Source organism: Schistocerca americana, chromosome X, assembly GCF_021461395.2.
Source record: "Schistocerca americana isolate TAMUIC-IGC-003095 chromosome X, iqSchAmer2.1, whole genome shotgun sequence".
Lineage (NCBI taxonomy): Eukaryota > Metazoa > Arthropoda > Insecta > Orthoptera > Acrididae > Schistocerca > Schistocerca americana.
In genome coordinates, this window is record NC_060130.1 from 904,030,939 (window position 1) to 904,051,221 (window position 20,283).

At 41.2% G+C, this 20,283-nt stretch overlaps 1 protein-coding gene across 3 annotated transcripts in view; it reads left to right on the plus strand.

Annotated features, from left to right (window-relative positions):
- LOC124555686 (UNC93-like protein) overlaps nucleotides 1–11,249 on the plus strand; it is a 402,758-nt gene extending 391,509 nt beyond the window's left edge. The window contains exon 7 of one of the 3 annotated variants that reach the window (XM_047129688.1): nucleotides 10,578–11,248. In XM_047129688.1, the coding sequence (XP_046985644.1) occupies nucleotides 10,578–10,798 (221 nt within the window). In that variant the 3' untranslated portion in view covers nucleotides 10,799–11,248. Of the gene's footprint in view, nucleotides 1–10,577 lie in introns of all 3 variants that reach the window. The other 2 variants (XM_047129690.1, XM_047129689.1) reach the window with 2 other exon arrangements.
- The last annotated feature ends 9,034 nt before the right edge of the window (nucleotides 11,250–20,283 follow it).

Sequence of the window (20,283 nt, forward strand, 5' to 3'; positions counted from 1 at the left end):
TCGCGTAATGTTGAACAAGAACAGCCACCAACGTCATGTGACTTAATCACTTGCGATTTTTTTCTTTGGGGTCACCTTAAATCATTGGTATATGTCATCAAACTCCGCAACATTCGCGAGTTAATAGAAGAAATTCGACATGTATTTTGCGAAGTACTAGTGGAGTCCCGTGAGGCAGGCACAGCGAATTTCACAGAGAGAGTTCTTGCGTGACAGCGCTGCAGATGATGTCATATGCCAGACATCACATTCCATACCTGAAGTGGAAAAGGGTGGTGGTCACGTTACTGCAGAATACTTCTCTGGTAATTGTAAAAGTCTACAGATCCCCTCAAGGACACTTTCAGCTGTTGATGAGAAATCTAGACGCATCATTGAGCTACCTGTCAGACAAGAAGAAACAGTAGTTTGTGGAGATTTCAGTGCAGATTTCTTAAAAGATACGGACAGTAAAAAGATGTTTCAAGCTAATCTCAGTAGCCAACTTTTCAAATCGTGTGCAACACAAATAGCAGGACAGTGATTGACAACATTTTTATAGACAATGCTCAGTCTGAAACAATTATTGTATACCCAGTAGTTAAGGGACTATCTGATCATGATGCACAATTAATGAAAACAAACGGTACGGCATCTTGCAACCCTGAGGCAAGTTAATACAAAACAGTGAGGCTTATTAATGAGAACAGGACACAGCGTTTTAAGAGTAAGCTAAAACGGGTGGTATGGGATGAGGTACAGTATATATAGAAAGAGATGCTAATTTCAAATTCAGTTTACTCTATACCAAATTTTTAACAATATTTCAAAATTGTATTCCTAAAAATTATCTAGAAGATCATTAAAAAAAGTAAGCTGTGGATGACTAAGGAAATTAACATCTCATGTAAGAGGAAGAGGTAAATTTATGTAAAAGTCAGAGTAAGTCAAGATCTGACATTACATGTATTTACAAAAATTCTGTTACATTGCAAGGAAAGTAATTAAAATATCGAGAAGTATGCAGTCCTAATAGAAATAAATAATGCAGCTAATGAGATCAAAACTATATGAAACATTGTCAAATGGGAGATAGGACAGCCTGTCAGTGTATAAGATCCCTTAACAATTAAACTGAGGCGGCCGGGGTGGCCGAGTGGTTCTAGGCGGTACAGTCTGGAACCGCGCGACCGCTACTGTCGCAGGTTTGAATCCTGCCTCGGGCATGGATGTGTGTGATGTCCTTAGGTTAGTTAGGTTTAAGTAGTTCTAAGTTCTAGGGGACTGATGATGTCAGAAGTTAAGTCCCATAGTGCTCAGAGCCATTTGAACCAATTAAACTGAATGACGATGTTGCGACTGATAATGCGCAAATTTCAAGTACGTTTAACAGTCACTTTCTACAAGTAGCAGCAAATACAGGATTAAGTGGTTCAGTTGAACAAGCAAGAGAATACATAAAAGAAATATCATTTCATAAAACTTTAAGTGGGTAGAAGTAGCACCAACATGCTACACTGAAATTAATACAATTATAAAAATTATAGAAAACAGAAGCTCATGTGGGGTAGAAGGAATTTCAAACATAATTCTGGAATGCTATTCCAGCTTAATTAATACTGTCTTTAATGATATGTGCAATCTATCACTGGCACAGGGAATTTTTCCAGACAGGTTAAAATATGCACTTGTTAAACCACCTCATAAGAAAGGTGACAAGACAGGCTTAAACAATTATCGCCCAGTTTCCCTACGGACATCTTTTTCCAAAATATTCGAAAAAGTAATGTACTCAAGAGGGCATACAGAAGGGTTGCTCGGCTGAAAATGCTACTTATACATTCACTCATCAAATAGTACAAGAATTAAACCATAATATACGCCAGTTTGTACTTTTTGTGATCTTTCCAAGGGGTTCGATTGTGTAAATCAGAGCCAACTACGAGATGCCAAACTTCACACGGGCAGAGTGTGTGGGCCGCGTATGAGTCACAGTGTGGCCTTTCTCCGCTTTGCTCGTTCCTTCCCAGAATTATTCGGTACACCGTGACATTTCATTTAGTATTGCTGTGCGTCATTTTTCGATCGGCACAACTCTCTCCAGTTCGGCAGAATCGTGGTGACTGCGCTGTTTACTCTTCCCTATATTTTGTTTCCAATGGGCCATCAGCTCGATATAAGTCGTATAAAGACATTATGAATTAAGTCCAAAAAGCTACTCTTTTTTTTTTTAGACGTTTATTTAATCACGACTGGCCCGTTTCAGCACTATTGGAATCATCAGGCGATCTGAAAGTAATGGTTTTATTACATATTATTTTCTAGGGCAGACGGTAGCTTACTTGTCATATATGAGATTGACAACTACACATTTATGGAATTCTTAACTTATCTATAACATCGATGGTTCGTCACTTAAGCGTTTTACTTACGTCTTTTAAAGTTATTTTATGACGAGGCTTTCATATACTATATTTGTTGGAAGTTATAGCCTGAATTTTATGTGTTGTGTGTGACAATTCTTTGTTTGACGTTTGACGAACGATGTTATAAGTTTACATCAGAGCAGTTACTTATCGATTTCCCTTGGTTACCTTGTTGTTTATTTTTATCTGTGAATGTGTGATTGGTTTGCCTTAGCTTATGTCTTTGGTTGTTTATCCGTTTTCATGATCGATGATTTGAATAAAGTTTTCTACCTAGTGTTTATGTTTTAGATCTAATTGCTCGTTGAGTATTTGTTGTGGATATTTGTGTGCATGTGTGCAGATTTCGACCTCTTCCAGAATATGGAGTAAGCGACCTTTAGGTGTTACATGCAAAATTTGGATTGCTTTTTCTATATTGCCTGTGGTATGTTGTTCTATCTGTAGGTGTTGAAAGAAGGTTGATGGGTTGCGTTCAGTGTTTCTAGTGTTTTCTCTGTTAAAGTCCCGGGCTGTCTGACCTATACAGGACGTATCGCAATCTTTACAGTGAATTTTTTATGTACCTGGATTCGAGTGATTGGTAATTTAACTTTTCCCGATCTAATTTTTAATTAAATTAATCATTTCGACAAAATAACAGTGCAAATCATCTATGGAACATGTAACTAACCATCTAACTAACAAAGAATATGTATCTTGTTAATATGTTTTGAAAAATTAAAATTCGTAGTTTCATATATGAAAATTGGCGCACTTTTTGAAGAACCCTAAAGAAGCCTCTTCGCTATGAGCAACAACAAAAAAATGCAGCCCACTCGTGTCTCTCTACTCAAAGTACATCGTAGGAAAGAGAAATAAGAACGGGCGCATGAATAGATAGAAAAATATCTTGGACTGATGAATCACTGTACATCTTGGTAAAAGCAAATGGCAGGCCGATAGGCGTCATTGGATGTGGATGTGGTCAGCACATCGCTCTCCCGGCCGTTGTCAGCTTTCGTGACCCAAGTGCTAGCCAAGGTCGACAGCGCTTAACTTTTGTAATCTGACGGCAACCGGTGTTAATACCACAGCAAGGCCATTGGCAATGACAGGGTGTGATTATATCGAAAACATGAGGCGATGCGCCCATCTGTCAACACATCGCCGTTAAGGCAGGTGCCTGAATGTATTATCCAGCAGGGATGTTTACAAGGGATGGCGAAACCCGATACATCTGCCATCGTCTCGCCGGCAAACGATACGTACCTACTCTTTTCCTAAAAGACAGCCTAATTGTGTGTTTTGGACAGACTAACTTTTGTAAAACTATTCCTGCATCCCATCGAAGTGTATGTGTGTTCACCTGACTGTTTTGTTTGTCATCTCTGCGTCGGGAGCACTGACGGGTGTTTCGAGCCTAGCTCACTTCCGAAGCAAGTTAGGCCACCTAGTGGTCCCGTCGTCTATGCTGCTGGTTTCCAACACTTGAAACTGAGTCTACCGTCGGATCATGTGAATCCGTTGGTTTAGCGATAGCATCCTGCAGGTAGTATGTACTTTTAACGAGTCAATGACCCACTTCATTGTTCCGAAATGATCGGATGAGTTTAAAAAAGATTCAACAGATCGCGCCTTTGAAACAATTCTGAGTTCTGACCAAACTTGGCGACGTTCTGGTGGACGGTTCAAATGGCTCTGAGCAACTAACCAAAGGACAAAAAAATGGTTCAAATGGCTCTGAGCACTATAGGACTTAAACCTAACTAACCTAAGGACATCACACACATCACACACATCCAGACTGTAGCGCCTTGAACCACTCGGCCACCAAGTCCGGCATCTTGCGGACGTTTCAGCGGTCATAGACCAGGTAGGCTCCCCTCAGTTGAGAGTGTCTTATGGGGTCCATACCACGCAAGCCCTGTGCATGGATGAGGGTGAGGGGGGAGGGTGTCATGTTGGTCACGACCGCCCCTCCCCACAACATCATTTTTGTAAAAGGGTTTACATTTTTACAGACGTCCGCCTCTAAATTCCACAGCTAACTTTCGTGGAATAAAATTGCATGAAAACTAAAGCGTCTCGAAAATGGCAAGGAATTCTAGAAATTTCGAGACACGTATAAGTCGCTTAAGTGAGGGACTGGCCAAGTGGATCAGATTTGGACCTGACAGGTAACATTTCAGCTAAAATCGCACTTTCAAGACTGGTCGTACCTACAGTCAACAAAACATCTAACATGATTCGTGAGACCACAGGATGAACTGGCAAACCACAGTAAGTTGAGTAGCTGTAGATAGAAAGAAAAGATCTTAAAAACAAACGGACTGACTTTCTCAAATGTAGGCAGAAACAAATGAGGTAAACAGCAATTTCAAATTTAGCGCTTTCATAGCGATAGACAGCAGACCTCTGTTCACAACCGTAGTCAGTGAACACATCAATTTTATATCATATAAATTATCACAATGTTTGGGTTGTGTGAGTTTGTAGCTTTTAAGTTTCTTAAATCAAAGGTACCTCTCAAATTTTCTAAAGAATGCCTTTCAAGTGTTACATGAGGGTGGACAAAATATGGAAAAACCAAAAACACAAAACTTACCCACGCATAGCACAGTGTAGGAAAACAGTTGCTATTGAAAACAGTTTCCACTCATCTCGGAACGGGTAAATGCAGGTCATGTATGGCTTTCAAGGGAATCTTATAGCTGGCCGGTGTGGCCGTGCGATTCTAGGCGCTTCAGTCTGGAACCGCGTGACCGCTACGGTCGCAGGTTCGAATCCTGCGTCGGGCATGGATGTGTCTAATGTCCTTAGGTTAGTTAGGTTTAAGTCGTTCTAAGTTCTAGGGGACTGATGACCACAGATGTTAAGTCCCATAGTGCTCAGAGCCATTTGAACCATTTGAACCATACCATTCGTCTCGCAAAATATTTGCAAGCGGAGGTAACAGTGGCGGATGTGATTAGCGATAACGCAACATTGTCTCCAAAATAGACCGCAAAGGCTCAGTAATATTGAAACTATGTGACTGCCGTGGCCACAGGAGACGAGACGCGAGAATTCATCCACGTGATCACAAAACCAGACATAGAAAACGCGAGTTGTGTGAACATGTGCCGTGTTGTATTGGAATACAGTATCATAATTGAGGATGGGACGGTGTACCATGGGACAAAAGGAGCACATAATCATTGGCAGTATTGCGACTTTGCAGCGTAACCACGGTGTCCGTGGAATACCATGATATCGCTACCCAAATTGTCACCGAACCGCCGCCATGTTTCACTCGTGGGACGAAAACGCCGCTAAGAGTTGGAAACAGTGTGCAACAAGACTCATGAGATCAAACTAATTTCTTCTATTGCTCCTGTTATGGGCATTTGCATCACTGATGAGTCGTTTTGGAATTGCGAATCCCCTTGCAATTCACTGCTTATGGAGCTCTCTTCCTGTTTTGGCGATGACAGGGTTCGCGAGTGCGACATTCAGTTCTGTAGTGACTTTTTTAGCTGTCGTTTTCTTATTTTTCATCACAATCCTCTTCAATAACCACGTGTTACGGTCACTTAACAAACACTCCCGTCCGCGTTTTGACTTAGCGGATGGTGTTTTTCCGCTTTTCCTGTAAAATCTTCTACATGGTGGCCCTTGAAACAACAAACACTTTGACTAGCTCGGTGACGGAAGCACTCACCGTACGAGCATCAACAGTTTGCTCGAGATAATGTACTCACAACTACACAGAAGACTGTTCTGATCACGATTGACACTTGCGACGTGGACATTGCACAGGCGCCGTTCTGATCAAATACTAGGCCCAACCCGCACGGTTGGCTAGAGTCTGCATTTATTTTGGAGCATAGGTCTGTTGCGGAGGTGATTAGCGATAACGCAACCTTCTCTCCAAAGTAGACCTGTATATCTGCCTGAACATTATGCTAAAACAATGTACTAAGCACTGTTGTAAACAAATGAGTATATATATTATGATTATTTTCGATTATTCCCTTTTGAGAGAGCGATTGAACTTAAGTAGTCACGATTTCTTCTTCTTTCTTCATTCTTCCCAAATTCTCGTCATACGTTCACTGTATTCTCTCTTGCGCTCTTCCGACCATCTTTTTCCCGTTCTGTTCTCCTTATGCTCTTGTTTAAGTGTGTGTTTCTGTAAGATGTTTCTAAACTGTTATTTATTGTTCATGTTGTCTTGTGTGATCCACAGTTCTTTGATGTCTTCTTCTGCTTCAGTGATCCACTTTCTCTTGTTGTTGCTCTTGTTTACTATCTCAAAGATTTTTCTTGTGAGCCTGCTTTTATTCATCCTGCTGATATGTCCATAAAATTTCATCCTTCTCTTTCTAATGGTGTCTGTTATTGTTTTTATTTCCTTGTAAATCTCTCTAGTTGCCCTCTTCATCGAAATTCCTTCCCGTAACACTGGTTCATATATATTCCTCAAAATTTTTCTTTCCTGCTTTTCAATCTCTCTGATCTTAGTATGACCATGAATCACTGTAGTTTCTGCAGCGTAAAGTGCTTCTGGTAGGACTACTGTGTTGTAATGCCTTAGTTTCGCACTGACAGAAATATATTTCTTATTATATTGATTCCAAGTGAGCTTATATGCTTTTTTTAATCTGGAGATTCTGTCTTTATTGGCTATTGAGTTCAGTCCTGATGGTTGGATTCTCTCTCCTAGATATCTGAAGTGGGCAGCTTGTGCCACTTTCCCGTGTTGAGTAGTAATGGGGAGATTGTCTACAGGTTTGTTTTCCATATACTGTGTTTTCTCGTAGGAGATTTGTAGCCCAGTTTTCTGTGAGATTTCATGTAGTTTTTCCAATGCAAGTTTGGATTCCTCTCTATTGTTCCTTAGAAAGGCAAGATCGTCCGCGAAAGCAAGACACTTCACCCTAATTCTCTGCTCTTTTTTAATCTTCCAAACCGCTGTATAAATAACGTCACTGATCAGAATGACGTCAAATTGCAACCGAATATTATCGAAGAAGGGGGAAAACGTATGGCAGAAGACAAACAGATAGTTACAAAATGTAGTCATAGATGTCACTGCAAATATCATAATTTAATAGTGGTCGACTACAAATGACAAATCAAACAACAATGCCTAAGGGGTAAGTCTGACGTTAAACAAACTGTACTACTCAGTGTGCATGGGTGTACAGGTGTGATACTGTTAGTTACGTAAGCCCATCCTCCACGGCAAGGTTATATCACATCGGAAGGGAAAAATAGGTTTTTAATTGTCCTGAGGCCAAACACCGTATAAAAAACATCACTAACATCGGTTTTTAATTCTCCTGGGGACAAAAAAGGGCATTAAAAGCATCAATAAAAATCTAATCGGATCATCAATTTCCTTGTGACTAGCGCAAAAAATGTTCAATATGCTGTCCACGGTTTTCTGCAACAAGTTCAAATCGAGAAACAGCATTTTCCACTACTGATCGAAATGTTTCCGGGGTCACGCTCAGAATGTGTTGCACAATGCGTGACTTCAGTGCAGCTAAGTTTGAAATCGTAACACTGAACACAACATTTTCCAGATAGCCGCACAGCCAGAAGATACACGGATTAAGATCAGGTGATCGGGACGGCCAGGCGGTAGGGAAATGGCGGCTGTAATTCTGGCATTTCCGAAATGGCGCTTCAGCAGCTGCTTAACTGAATCTGCAATGTGCGGAGAAGCGACATCTTGCATAAAAGTGATCCCGTCCACACATCTACGCTGTTGGAGAGCTGGAATGACGTGGTTGGGCAAAAGACACTCATAGTGCTTACCAGTGACTGTAAAGGTAACAGGACCGGAAGGAAGCACTTGTCTCTTGGGAAAAATATGGCCCTATGATAAATGATGCCGCGTGTGGATTTTCCGTTGCCCATATTCGACAATTCTGTGTATTGACATATCCTGTCAGATGGAAGTGGGCTTCGTCTATTCACAAAATCTTCCACAGCCAATCGTTGTCCATATCCGTGCGAGCAATAAATTCTAAAGCAAAGGTCTCTCTTGCTCACAGCTACGCACCGTGCTCACGGGTATGTCCAGTGTTCGGGCAATTCTCCGTGCACTACACGTTCGCACATCACTACTCGTGTTATAACACTAACGTGCCGTGAAACACGCTAATGTTACCCTCTGAGAGGACTTCAAAGTTCGAACGTGTGTGTGTGTGTGTGTGTGTGTGTGTGTGTGTGTGTGTGTCTAACGGAAAAGGGTATCTGACTATAATTTCGAATTTTGTGAAGTTAACAGATAAACAAAAGGGCTTTAACCTTGGGAATTAACAGAAGTGGTAAAATCATAAATGAATGAAAGAAAATGAACGGTCGCCAGCCTAATTAGGCACATTGATTTGGAAATACGTATTTGAGAAAATTGGATATTTGTTATTGAAGTTACTTTTGTTGAGATTTCCCTTTGAATAGCAAACAGGATACAAACTGCCACAATGCACTATGTACTGTGTGTAGCACCAGTTACCAATAAAACACACACACACACACACACACACACACACCAGTAAATTATGGGGAGCAAAATTGCACCGAACTCATACTAATGACAGCCACACTCAAAGGCATTACTTAATCAAATACTGAAACATCAGTGCATGAAGAGCAGAACTAATTTTGGACATGAGGGGTTTCGATCTTGAATGACATGAAAAATACAAATAAAGATGAATAACATCTTATATACATTGTTCAAGCTCCCCTGCATATAGCAGTTTTCCTTAGCAACGGTAACAGTTCAATTTTTTCTTAATAGGTGGATCTTTGATTATTGCAATAGTAAAAACTAACTCTAAAAGCTAACCATTCATTTAAATTACTTTGCAAGGTAATGAAATACAACATTGGACTTAATTAACTTCAAAACGAACCAGTCGTGATGGGTACCAAAGCTACACTATCTTTGAAAATGTGCATAACTTAACTTCTAACAGTACTACCGTAAATTTGTTCATTAAAGATTTGTATGTACTTGAACTTTAATCACCTGTGAAGCAGGTATTATTGGCAATAATATTTACACAGTCTTGCACTGTAATACTACATTACTATATTTTATAATAAACTAAGGAGGCTTTAGCAAAAGCCTATCTAACTTCACTTTTATGGTTTTATCTTTTAAATAATTAAGGTTTTCACTTTCCTATTGATTGATCTTTACATTTTTGTACTTAACCTTCCTACCTTAACAATTTCACTTGGAGTAGTCCATAAACAAAGCATCCAAATTTTACTCTTACTTTATATTTTGCTACTCCTTTTGCTTTCAACAAGAAATCACTTTTAAACACTTGAATGCCAGAATTGTTCATTTAAATCAGCATACTCGGTTTTAGTAGCACTTAGCTGAGGACCCTGCGTAGGTTCGTCATCAGGATTGAAGTTATGGTTTCGAACACGAATTGACGTTTTATGTGATTATTATTGAAACTATACACTAATTAACTGGTCCATTTTTTTCTTCTGCCATACGTTTTCCCCCTTCTCCGATAATATTCAGTTGCTATTTGACGTCATTCTGACTAGTGGTGTTATTTCTACAGTGTTTTGATAGTTTAATTATAATCACCCTGTACTAAGAAATTTAAAATTTTAGTCTAATAATTGTGAAAGTCATATGCAAATGTTGGACTTTGAAAGTGAGCCTGGCGATATGTTACATTTGTGGGAGAGGAAGTGGGGAGAGACGGTAGAAAACGATATCCCCAGCCCCAGTTCCTAGCGTACATCCGTGCGTTACAGCACGGCGCGTCAGAGCGGATGGGGTTACTACTCACTTATATGGCGAGAGATAATCTCTGACAGCTAGCTGCGCTGTTACCAGCTATGAACTGCAAACAGCATCCGCAACACAGAAATCCACAGCTGCCCAACATTGTGGCAACACTGTTGCTATAGAAATGTAAACAAGATAGAGTTACATGATTGCTCGTTGAAGTGGCCGCGCTAAGTCCGTTTCAGCTGTCAGGGATCTTCTCTTGACATATGGACAATGGGCAGCCGTCTCTAATTGGTCACGATCGTGTAGCACAATACTCTCTTCCGTTTTGCTTAATATTATGTGAAGTTAGACGTAATACATTCTATAAAACACAATGAAATGTAAATTGATATCTTATTGGCTAATTAAACTCTGTTTTGTTTCCACAGCACTGTACGCCATAGTGTTCCCTGGCAACGAAGATGCCGCTTACAGTAACTTCCGACTATGGCAGTCCATTGGGTTTGTGGTTGCCTTCTCCTACAGCCACTATCTGTGCATCTCAGCCAAAATTTATGTCATTATGGCCCTGCTCGTGGTTGGTGTGGCTGCATGGATGGGACTTGAGTTTTGTGTTCTGAGGAAATCGATTCTGCCTGGCAAAGTTTAAAAGGAAGCGATGTTGCAAGATACATCGCGGTGCAGCGTCTCTTGGCGATCAGCCTGCTGCCATTCTGGACAGCTGATAGATTCTGTGAACAGAAATTTGTGACCTATATTCTTGTTCCAGATAAATAATCCGATCCATCTCAGAAGGGACATTTGAAATAAAATTAGTAGAAAACTTGGGCATTATTTCGAAAAATAAAAATAAAGATTCGTCCGTGTAGATTCACAAGCAGATAATGCTGTTTTATTCTACAGGAAAAACTTATTTAAGAAATAAACATCTTTACTTATTTTAACTAATCTTCTCAGGTTTCCTTAGTATTAGCAGTGTCTATGCACTTTTTTGAGATTGTAATCTAAATATGCAAGTACGATTGTTGTTCTTTTTTCATGGCAATGTTCCTGAATGTTTTAACGCATTTAATGTATATTTTTCGGTTAAACTTTCGTAAAGGAAATTTTCTTCTACTTGTTTTATAGGGTTTATGATTTTAATTTTTTGATAAATACAACTACAAAAACATGAATATCTATTTTTTAAACAATGCACTTGTTTAGTCTTTTAAGTTCACTCACCTTTAACGCACTGTGAAACTACAATAATTGGTGTTTTTCACAACAGGCAATCTATGAAGATAGTTCAGCTCGTCTTCCACGAAGATACTGTAATGAACTGACCAATTGTAATAGCGAAATGTTGTATGAATATGGAGTTTTCAATGCAGAGTGGTGACTGAAAGCAATGGAGATGTAGTCATAACGATAGGTAGAGCTACATTACCCGAGTTAGTAAACTGTGCCATATATTCTACTCGAAATTCAACACATTTATCTCTGGTATAAATGACATGTATTAAATGCACCCTTCTCGTTCTTTCGGGTAAGTGTCACTACTCTTTACAAAAACTTCGTGGAAGGAGTCGATGTGACATCCAAGGTAAATCTCACTTCCAAAGGGTTTTATCACTCTCGTGTGTAAGAATGCACGTTGACTTCAAAGTCTTCTGTAATATACCACACAGATAGATAGAGAACGCTGTTCAGAATTACGCAGAGCTGACGTGTTGCTTCACATATCGCTCAAGTACTTCTACACTTTCCGGATACACTTAGTTTAGTCAGATTAATTCATTCTCTGAATTTGAAAATAGAAAGTGATACGCTTTTTCATTCCAACACAATATGTGAAGAAGAGTTTTTCCTGTGGTTTCTACGTACATGCATCATGAGACTACTACATTGCGAACTGTGGAGCGTCTTAGTGATAGCTACTATCTGCCCCAGACTGTGCGCCCCGGCAGGAAATCTATCTTACCATGTTCTAGTGATGCCTGCGCGAGAAGTACAACGCAGTCAGTAGCATAGTTGCACTCTCCTTAAATGCCGGATATCTAAATTTGTGTGAGTGGGTGTGACGAAAATAACGTCATTTTCCTTCCAAAGATTTCAGTTTCGTAAAGACTGTACTAAACTTTTACGATGCTAGCAGTACATTTCTGAATACATTCGAAGTTCACTGTCAAGCATATTTGTCACAGACTGTAAATCTTGGGGCAGTAGTCTATAATTAGTTGCAATAACGTCTTTGTGTGGTTTCTGGTACAGATGCTTATAACTTTTCCGGAAGCCTTCCAAAAAATCTAAGTCCATTCTATTCGTATTCATCACTGCTGACTTCACCTGTTTGTTACTTTTCATATTGCTTTACGATATTACCCTAGATATTTAAATGATAGGACAAGGTTTTGGTGATTACCACTGATCTTGTAATCGACTACTATGGGGTTCTTTTACTCTGTTGTGGATACTACCTATTCCAATTTAAATAGAGTTGACAAACCTGTAGGCAACCCTATCTGCCACTGTGTCTATCACCATATTCCCGACATACGAGGCCAGTTCAAAGAATTCCAGAACATTCGTAATTTCGCGCCAATGGTGTGTTGGGGCGAAATGCAATTGGAATCCCAGAACACACCTGTGTTTAATGTGTAACTGCCGGAAGTTTCATTGTTGTGTGTCTATAGTTACTGTTCAGTGCTGTATTGAACGTTGTGTCTCACAGTTTGCGAATTTCGAGACGGCAAAGCTAGAGGAACAACGCCTCTGCATCAAATTTTGCGTCAAACTCAAGAAAACCTTTACAGAGACACACCAAATGACGAAGGAAGCTTACGCAGGTGAGTGCTTAAGCAGTACTCGGTGTTACGAATGGTTCGCACGGTTTAAAAATGGCCAGACGGAAGTTAAAGATGACCCTTGCCGGACGTCTACCGACGACTTTGAAGGATTAGTTCAACATGAATTCGCACCACAGGGAAAAACTGTTAATCTGTGATACTATAGGGACGTGTTGTGACGCCTGCGAGAAAATGTGAGAAGGAAACGGACTGAAATGTAGCGAGATAATTCATGACTCTTGCATCATGATAACGCACCTGCACATGCATTCCTGTTGGTACGTCACTATTGCACAAAAAACGAAATCACTGTTCTGCCTCATCTTGCGTACTCTCCAGACCTGGCATCTGCTGGCATTTTATTTTTCCAATTTTGACTTAACTTCAATGTCGGAAGCAGCAGACCAGCCGTCAAACAACACCTAAACGCCAAGGCCCAACCGGAAGTCATTTCCCACTAGACGGCACGTCACAGCTTCCGTGCACCGAAGCGGGACGTGGCGCCGCACCCACGTACTCCAACTCGCAGAAACTGGAACACAAACAAACCGCAGAAGACACGGCAAACACCAACCAAACATCAATCAATATACGTTGAGAAATTGATAAACAAAATACACAAACCAATTACTGTTGAGTGAGTGCATTCAATAAGTGCACTTTTATAAGGAAGTACATATAAATGACTAGCTTTACAAATACAACTTTTACTAATAACAGAATAAGTGGTTGCATTTTTTTTCCCCGCAATATACCCGGGACTTCGCTTGATGGCAATAACCCAAAATCACACGCACGCCTGCGAGTTACTCTGCCTTTTAACTTTTAATAGTCGACAACCAGCGGATTCTGCTGGTCTGCATACAGTCACACAGACTCTGCTGGCTGCTCCTACGTCGACAACACGGACATTAGAACCAACCAACCAACCAACCAACGCAAATCGTTTGACGAAACGAAGGCACCAAAACCACTTACACGTACGATGGAGAGAGTTGCTCGAGATGGTCTCGAGGGATGGGTCTCTCCGAGAAAACAGGCCCCAAAGCAATGCGACGAGCAGCGCCCGAAGTTGACATCAGGCAGGTCGACCACAAACTCGCAACCGTCTTGCAAGGTAGACCTGCCGCGCCACCGCTGGCCAATCCCGCGTGTTTGCTCCGTCGTCCCCTCAAGCACGTCCTAGTGCCTCGTAGCAAGTCCTACGACCAACCTCCCTACCGCAAATACCCGCCGGCAGCCCCTACAGGGGCAATGATCGTAGTACAGCCGGGTAATCGATAGTCGTGCCAAAGAGCTGGTGTGCCAGAAAAGGCGCACCACGGCTTAGTGCCGAATACCTTTCCGATAATCTGCGAAAGTGGCATCTACTGGCATATACTATTTGGAAAATATTATCTGTGAAAAATGCATGGTTTGTTACACAGTACTGATTTTTTGTTCTTGAACTTTGCACGTTCTTTGAGAGAAACTACTTTCCTTACAGGTATGTTAACTTTTAGCCCCGTGTCAGCACTCAAAGGTAAATCAAATACTGGTGAAATGAAGTGTTCCACAGATCTATCACCCTGCGTCGGATAGTGAAAAAATGTTGTAAAGGTAGACAGATAAAAGCCACAAACCATGCCTGACCTCCCCACAATATCAATAAATTGTCTACGTGATACTGTTTCCTCACATGAGTCCCTCAATGAGGAAATGCTGTCGGTATCCAAGCGCAAAATTGTAAATTTTTCTCTTTCCAGTTTGATTGGAAATATCACCAGTTATGCAACTATTGGACTGTTATTGCTCCTGGAGGAGGCACAGGTTCTTTCAGATGCGTATCAATACACTTCATTAACTGTCAGTGCCTTGTATGATGGGATGATTCGACTGTTCGCGGAAAATGCGCTATCTGTCGAGAGGTATAACGTCCTTATGTCCAAATCATCCAACCTGAGCGACGGAAGGCAGCACCCTTGCTGTATCCCTGTAACTCTGTTACTGCATTAGGTCTTGCAGGCTCTCAAAACAAACTGTGAGGCAGTTTTAATAATGTAGGAAAGAGGGTACGAGCACAGAGGTAGTGTAGGTAAGCAACCCACACTGTACGTTAAAGGGCAATTATATTATAGGCATAGCCAGAATGGCGGAAAATTCAAACGGTAGTGGAGATCAGTGGGTTCTTACCTCAATGTTCTACATTGTTCTGCTTGTTTCGACAAACTGATCACTTGGTCTAGCCTCCTTATGTAAACAAATCACTCACATATGGTGTTATGTTTAATTTATGATCGTTTGCCTTTATTCTTATATTAATGGCCATAATTTATGACCCAAAATGTTCACCATCTCCCTAGCCCTTCCCTGTCCCTCTAGTCCAACTCGGAGACATATAAACGGATTTGTGGACTCAGTTAAATTATAGTAATTAATATATTATACAAAAACGACTTCATGATTGCCCAGACACTATTAAATTACAATGGGTGAGTGAAATCTCAGTTATATATAGCACTCTTCTACAAGCACAGTGCTAATGTAGGCACTGAGTGACGCGACGCAGTGGTCAGCACAATGGACTCGCATTCGAGAGGGCGACGGTTCAAACCCATGTCTTGCCATCTAGATTTAGATTTTCCATGATTTCTCTAAAGCGCTTTAGGTCAATACTGGGGATTCCTTTGAAAGAGCACGGCCCATTTTCTTCCCCATCCTTGCACAATCCGAGCTTGTACTCCATCTCTAATGATTTAGCTATCAATGGAAAGTTAAACACTATGTTCCTTCATTCCTAATGTAGGTCAAGAATAACAACTTCTTAAATAAAACATAAAGAACTCGTTCTCACAGTATCAGTGTGTTAAAATATTTCATAGTGCAGTTACTATAATTTATGGCCCAAAAATGGCCTACATACTATGTCAGTATAAGGCTGCCTTTAAGGGGTCTTACACTAAGAGACTGTATTAGACACGTAAATAACAGCAGGAGATTTAAAAAAATAAGTCCAAGTAATGCATTTATACAGAATGAATGTACACACAATGCAGATCACACGCAAGACATAGCTAATGTACTCTAACATCTCACGTTTAAACAGATTCCCATTCTTGTGCCGCTGCCACCACCATTAAGATAGGACATGGACAGTAATAACGTTGTTATTATAAAGAAGCAAAACTGCGAGAGAATATTTTCTGTAGGTTGATCCATCCATGCTGTGCTGACGCCACCAGTATACACATCACTTCTGCAGGTTCAGACTTCCACTGCCAACGCCATTCTGTGTCTGCTATTTATGGAAGAAGTTGCTTCCATCTTAGTGATGTGCAATCTACAATTTACATACACTATCTGATCTAAAGAATCCAAACGCCTGGTAATGGACATTGATATACCATTCCATGGAGGAAAGACAACAGATTTTGGAGACAATCCTACTGTCTCTACAAACTATTATATATGGAGCGCCCAGATGCTACCTTATAGTAGCATCTCATATCTGCTCCATTTGCAAGAAAAGACTGATTGCTGGATAACCTCCGTATTAGCTCTAATTTATGGTAATGGCCATTTTGTGAGACATATAAGGAAGGAAGTAATATATTGCACAGAACGTACACCCTCAGAGCTTCAATAGTAAATGTCTCCGAGATGCACAGCGCATCGCTCTTATTGCATCTACCATAAGAGTAATGCTTATTAAACGATCGTGTAGGTGCTGCACTAGTAATATGGCCTGAGAAGGGTCCCAGGCTGCTGAGTAACAGTCAAAAAATCGATCGAATAATAGTTCTGTAAGCCACTGCTTTCGCAGATGAATTACATTTCCTTAAGACTCCGCCAATGAATCTGATGCAGGCATATGCATTTGCTTTATGTAGTCATTCCACTTTCGGAGGCTTTGGGTGGTTACTTCTAGGTATTTTATGATTTCCAGTACATACAACTCTCAGCTTGCTGATATTGAGAAAGAGTACTAACAGCATTCAGAATAAATTTGAAGATATCTGAAGGAGTAAACTTGTACACGACAAATCACACTCCACTAACGTAACATCAGTAACAAAACGAGTCACGAGAACAGCACTTAATATTGTGACAACCTCCCTAGATATTTCAACTTATACACCACTACCCCTCTACTGCATTTAGCACATACATTTGACTTTCACAAGTAGTAATACGGGGTAATACATCAGTTTATTAGTTATTGTGATAGGGTTTAGCAGTCATGGTATAAGTTGTAAAATAACACCAACGATGTATGGCAACAAATTATTAAGTTTTTTGACTAGATCTTTCAGTATACAGTATATACATTTTTATACAATCTTCCCATGAAACTCTTACTCAGTTGTCTGGGCTCACTCTTTTTATTTACTGTTGTTGTTTTGCAAACAAGTTGTTGTTACAATTTAATTGCAGTTTATACCGTCAAGCAGGTAAGATTGACGCAATTATATTTCTTCACCACTTCAGCCAGAATCACAGATTATGTTGACGTACTTATGTATGTTATCAAAACTTTAAACAGGTTTCGTAGTGTCAGAATGAGCCCAGCATGTCATGTTATATTTACAACGTAACTGACACCATATTGTGCAATCAGTATAACCATACACTCTCTCTCTCTCTCTCTCTCTCTCTCTCTCTCTCTCTCTCTCACACACACACACACACACACACACACACACACACACACACACACATGATCTACTTGTCACCTTGTTGTGACACACGGATTCCCACCTGCGATACAGTATGCCCTCATGTCTTCACTACTGAATGCTGACTTGTTGCACCATAAGCGGGGATGGAGGTATAACACTGTCATCACCACCCAGCAGGCATTCCAAGATTCCAAGTAATCAACTGTGAGAGCCACTGATGCTGTACGATGCACTTCCTGTGCCCGTCGAAGGGTAGTGACTGGGTGTTTGTGTTGTCCTCATCATTTCATCATCATCCAGGAAAGTGGCGAAATTGGACTGAGCAAAGATTGGATAATTGTACGGGCGCTGATAACCACGCAGTTGAGCGCCCCACAAACCAAACATCATCATCATCATCATCATCGAAGGGTAGTACCTGTCACTTTATGGTTTGTGTATTAATGCTCTAGTTTGAAGACTTCATGCCATAAGGATTATTTGCTGTATATCCAGAAGTGTCGAATGTGCCGACGTGGCACCTTATTATTTCACATGAATTGCAATCCTTCAACCAATAAGTTAAGCTGTTTACGTCTAAATAAACTAGCTTTGGATCTGTGAAATGAGTTTTTGAAAACTCATAATGGAACTGGTACACATGGAGTTTGGATGGGTCCAGCATGTACACAGCAACATAAACGGGTTTCGTGAACACTATCAAAGACTTGGTCACCTCTAGAGTAACATATTCTGTATAGAAGATTGTGGCCCGTTCAAATTTCGGCCTGGTGATTAATCCCTTGCGCCATAACGACCTTCCAAATGGGTAACTACACTACTGGCCATTAAAACTGCTACACCACGAAGATGACGTGCTACAGACGCGAAATTTAGCCGACAGGAAGAAGATGCTGTGATATGCAAATGATAAGCTTTTCAGAGCATACACACAAGATAGGCGCCAGTGGTGACATCTACAACGTGCTGACATGAGGAAAGTTTCCAACCGATTTCTCATACACAAACAGCAGTTGACCGGCGTTGCCTGCTCAAACGTTGTTGTGATGCCTCGTGTAAGAAGGAGAAATGCGTGCCATCACGTTTCGACTTTGATAGTCGGATTGTTGCCTATCGCGACTGCGGTTAATCGTATCGCGACACTGCTGCTCGCGTTGGTCGAGATCCAATGACTGTTAGCAGAATAGGGAATCGGTGGGTTCACGAGGATAATACGGAACGCCGTGCTGGATCCCAACGGCCTCTTATCACTAGCAGTCGAGATGACAGGCATCTTATCCGCCTGGCTGTAACGGATCGTGCAGCCACGTCTCGATCCCTGAGTCAACAGATGGGGACGTTTTGCAAGACAACGACCATCTGCACGAACAGTTCGACTACGTTTGCAGCAGCATGGACTATCAGGTTGGAGACCATGGCTGCAGTTACCCTTGATGCTGCATCACAGGCAGGAGCGTCTGCGATGGTGTACTCAACGACGAGCCTGAGTGCACGAATGGCAAAACGTCATTTTTTCGGATGAATCCAGGTTCTGTTTACAGTATCATAATGGTCGCATCCGTGTTTGGCGACATCGCAGTGAACGCACATTGGAAGCGTGTATTCGTCATCGCCATACTGGCGTATCACCCGGCGTGATGGTATGGGATGCCATTGGTTACACGTCTCGGTCACCTCTTGTTCGCATTGACGGCACTTTGAACACTGGACGTTACATTTCAGATGTGTTACGACCCGTGGCTCTACCCTTCATTCTATCCCTGCGAAACCCTACATTTCAGCAGGATAATGCACGACCGCATGTTGCATGTCCTGTACGGGCCTTTCTAGATACAGAAAATGTTCGACAGCTGCCCTGGCCAGCACATTCTCCAGATCTCTCATCAACTACAAACGTCTGGTCAATGGTGGCGGAGCAACTGGCTTGTCACAATACGCCAGTCACTACTCTTGATTAACTGCGGTATCGTGTTGAAGCTGCATGGGCAGCTATATCTGAACACGCCATCCAAGCTCTGTTTGACTCAATGCACAGGCGTATCAAGGCTGTTATTACGGGCAGAGGTGGTTATTCTGGGTACAGATTTCTCAGGACATATGCACCCAAATTACGTGAAAGTGTAATCACATTTCAGTTCTAGTATAATATATATGTCCAATGAGTACCCGTTTATCATCTGCATTTCTTCTTGGTGTAGCAGTTTTAACGGCCAGTAGTGTGAGTGAATTTTGTGAAGATTTGCAACATTCTCCACAATTTTACCGAAAACTACGGTTTCTAAAAATGTCTTAATGAACAGATCTCAGAAGCTCTTGCGACGGCGCGGCTCCTTTCTGGGATTTACCAGCACCAACCTGTGAACTCGTCGCAGCAGATCGCCGGTAGGTTAGCCGAGCAGAAACCTACCATACTGCGATTCGCAGCAGGCTGCATACAACATAACTATTCCAAAAATCGGGAAAAGGTCTTAATTTCGAATGAAAGGTGGAAATACTAGTAACACTTCATTACATTCTGAAGTTCAGAATTGCAAGTTCACTGCCAAGCCCGTGCTAGTCGTAACACAGTCATGCACGAACCTTGTTCATTCACGTTAGCACGTTTATGGTAACGTATTTCCCGAAATCTGAACAGCTACTAAACACGG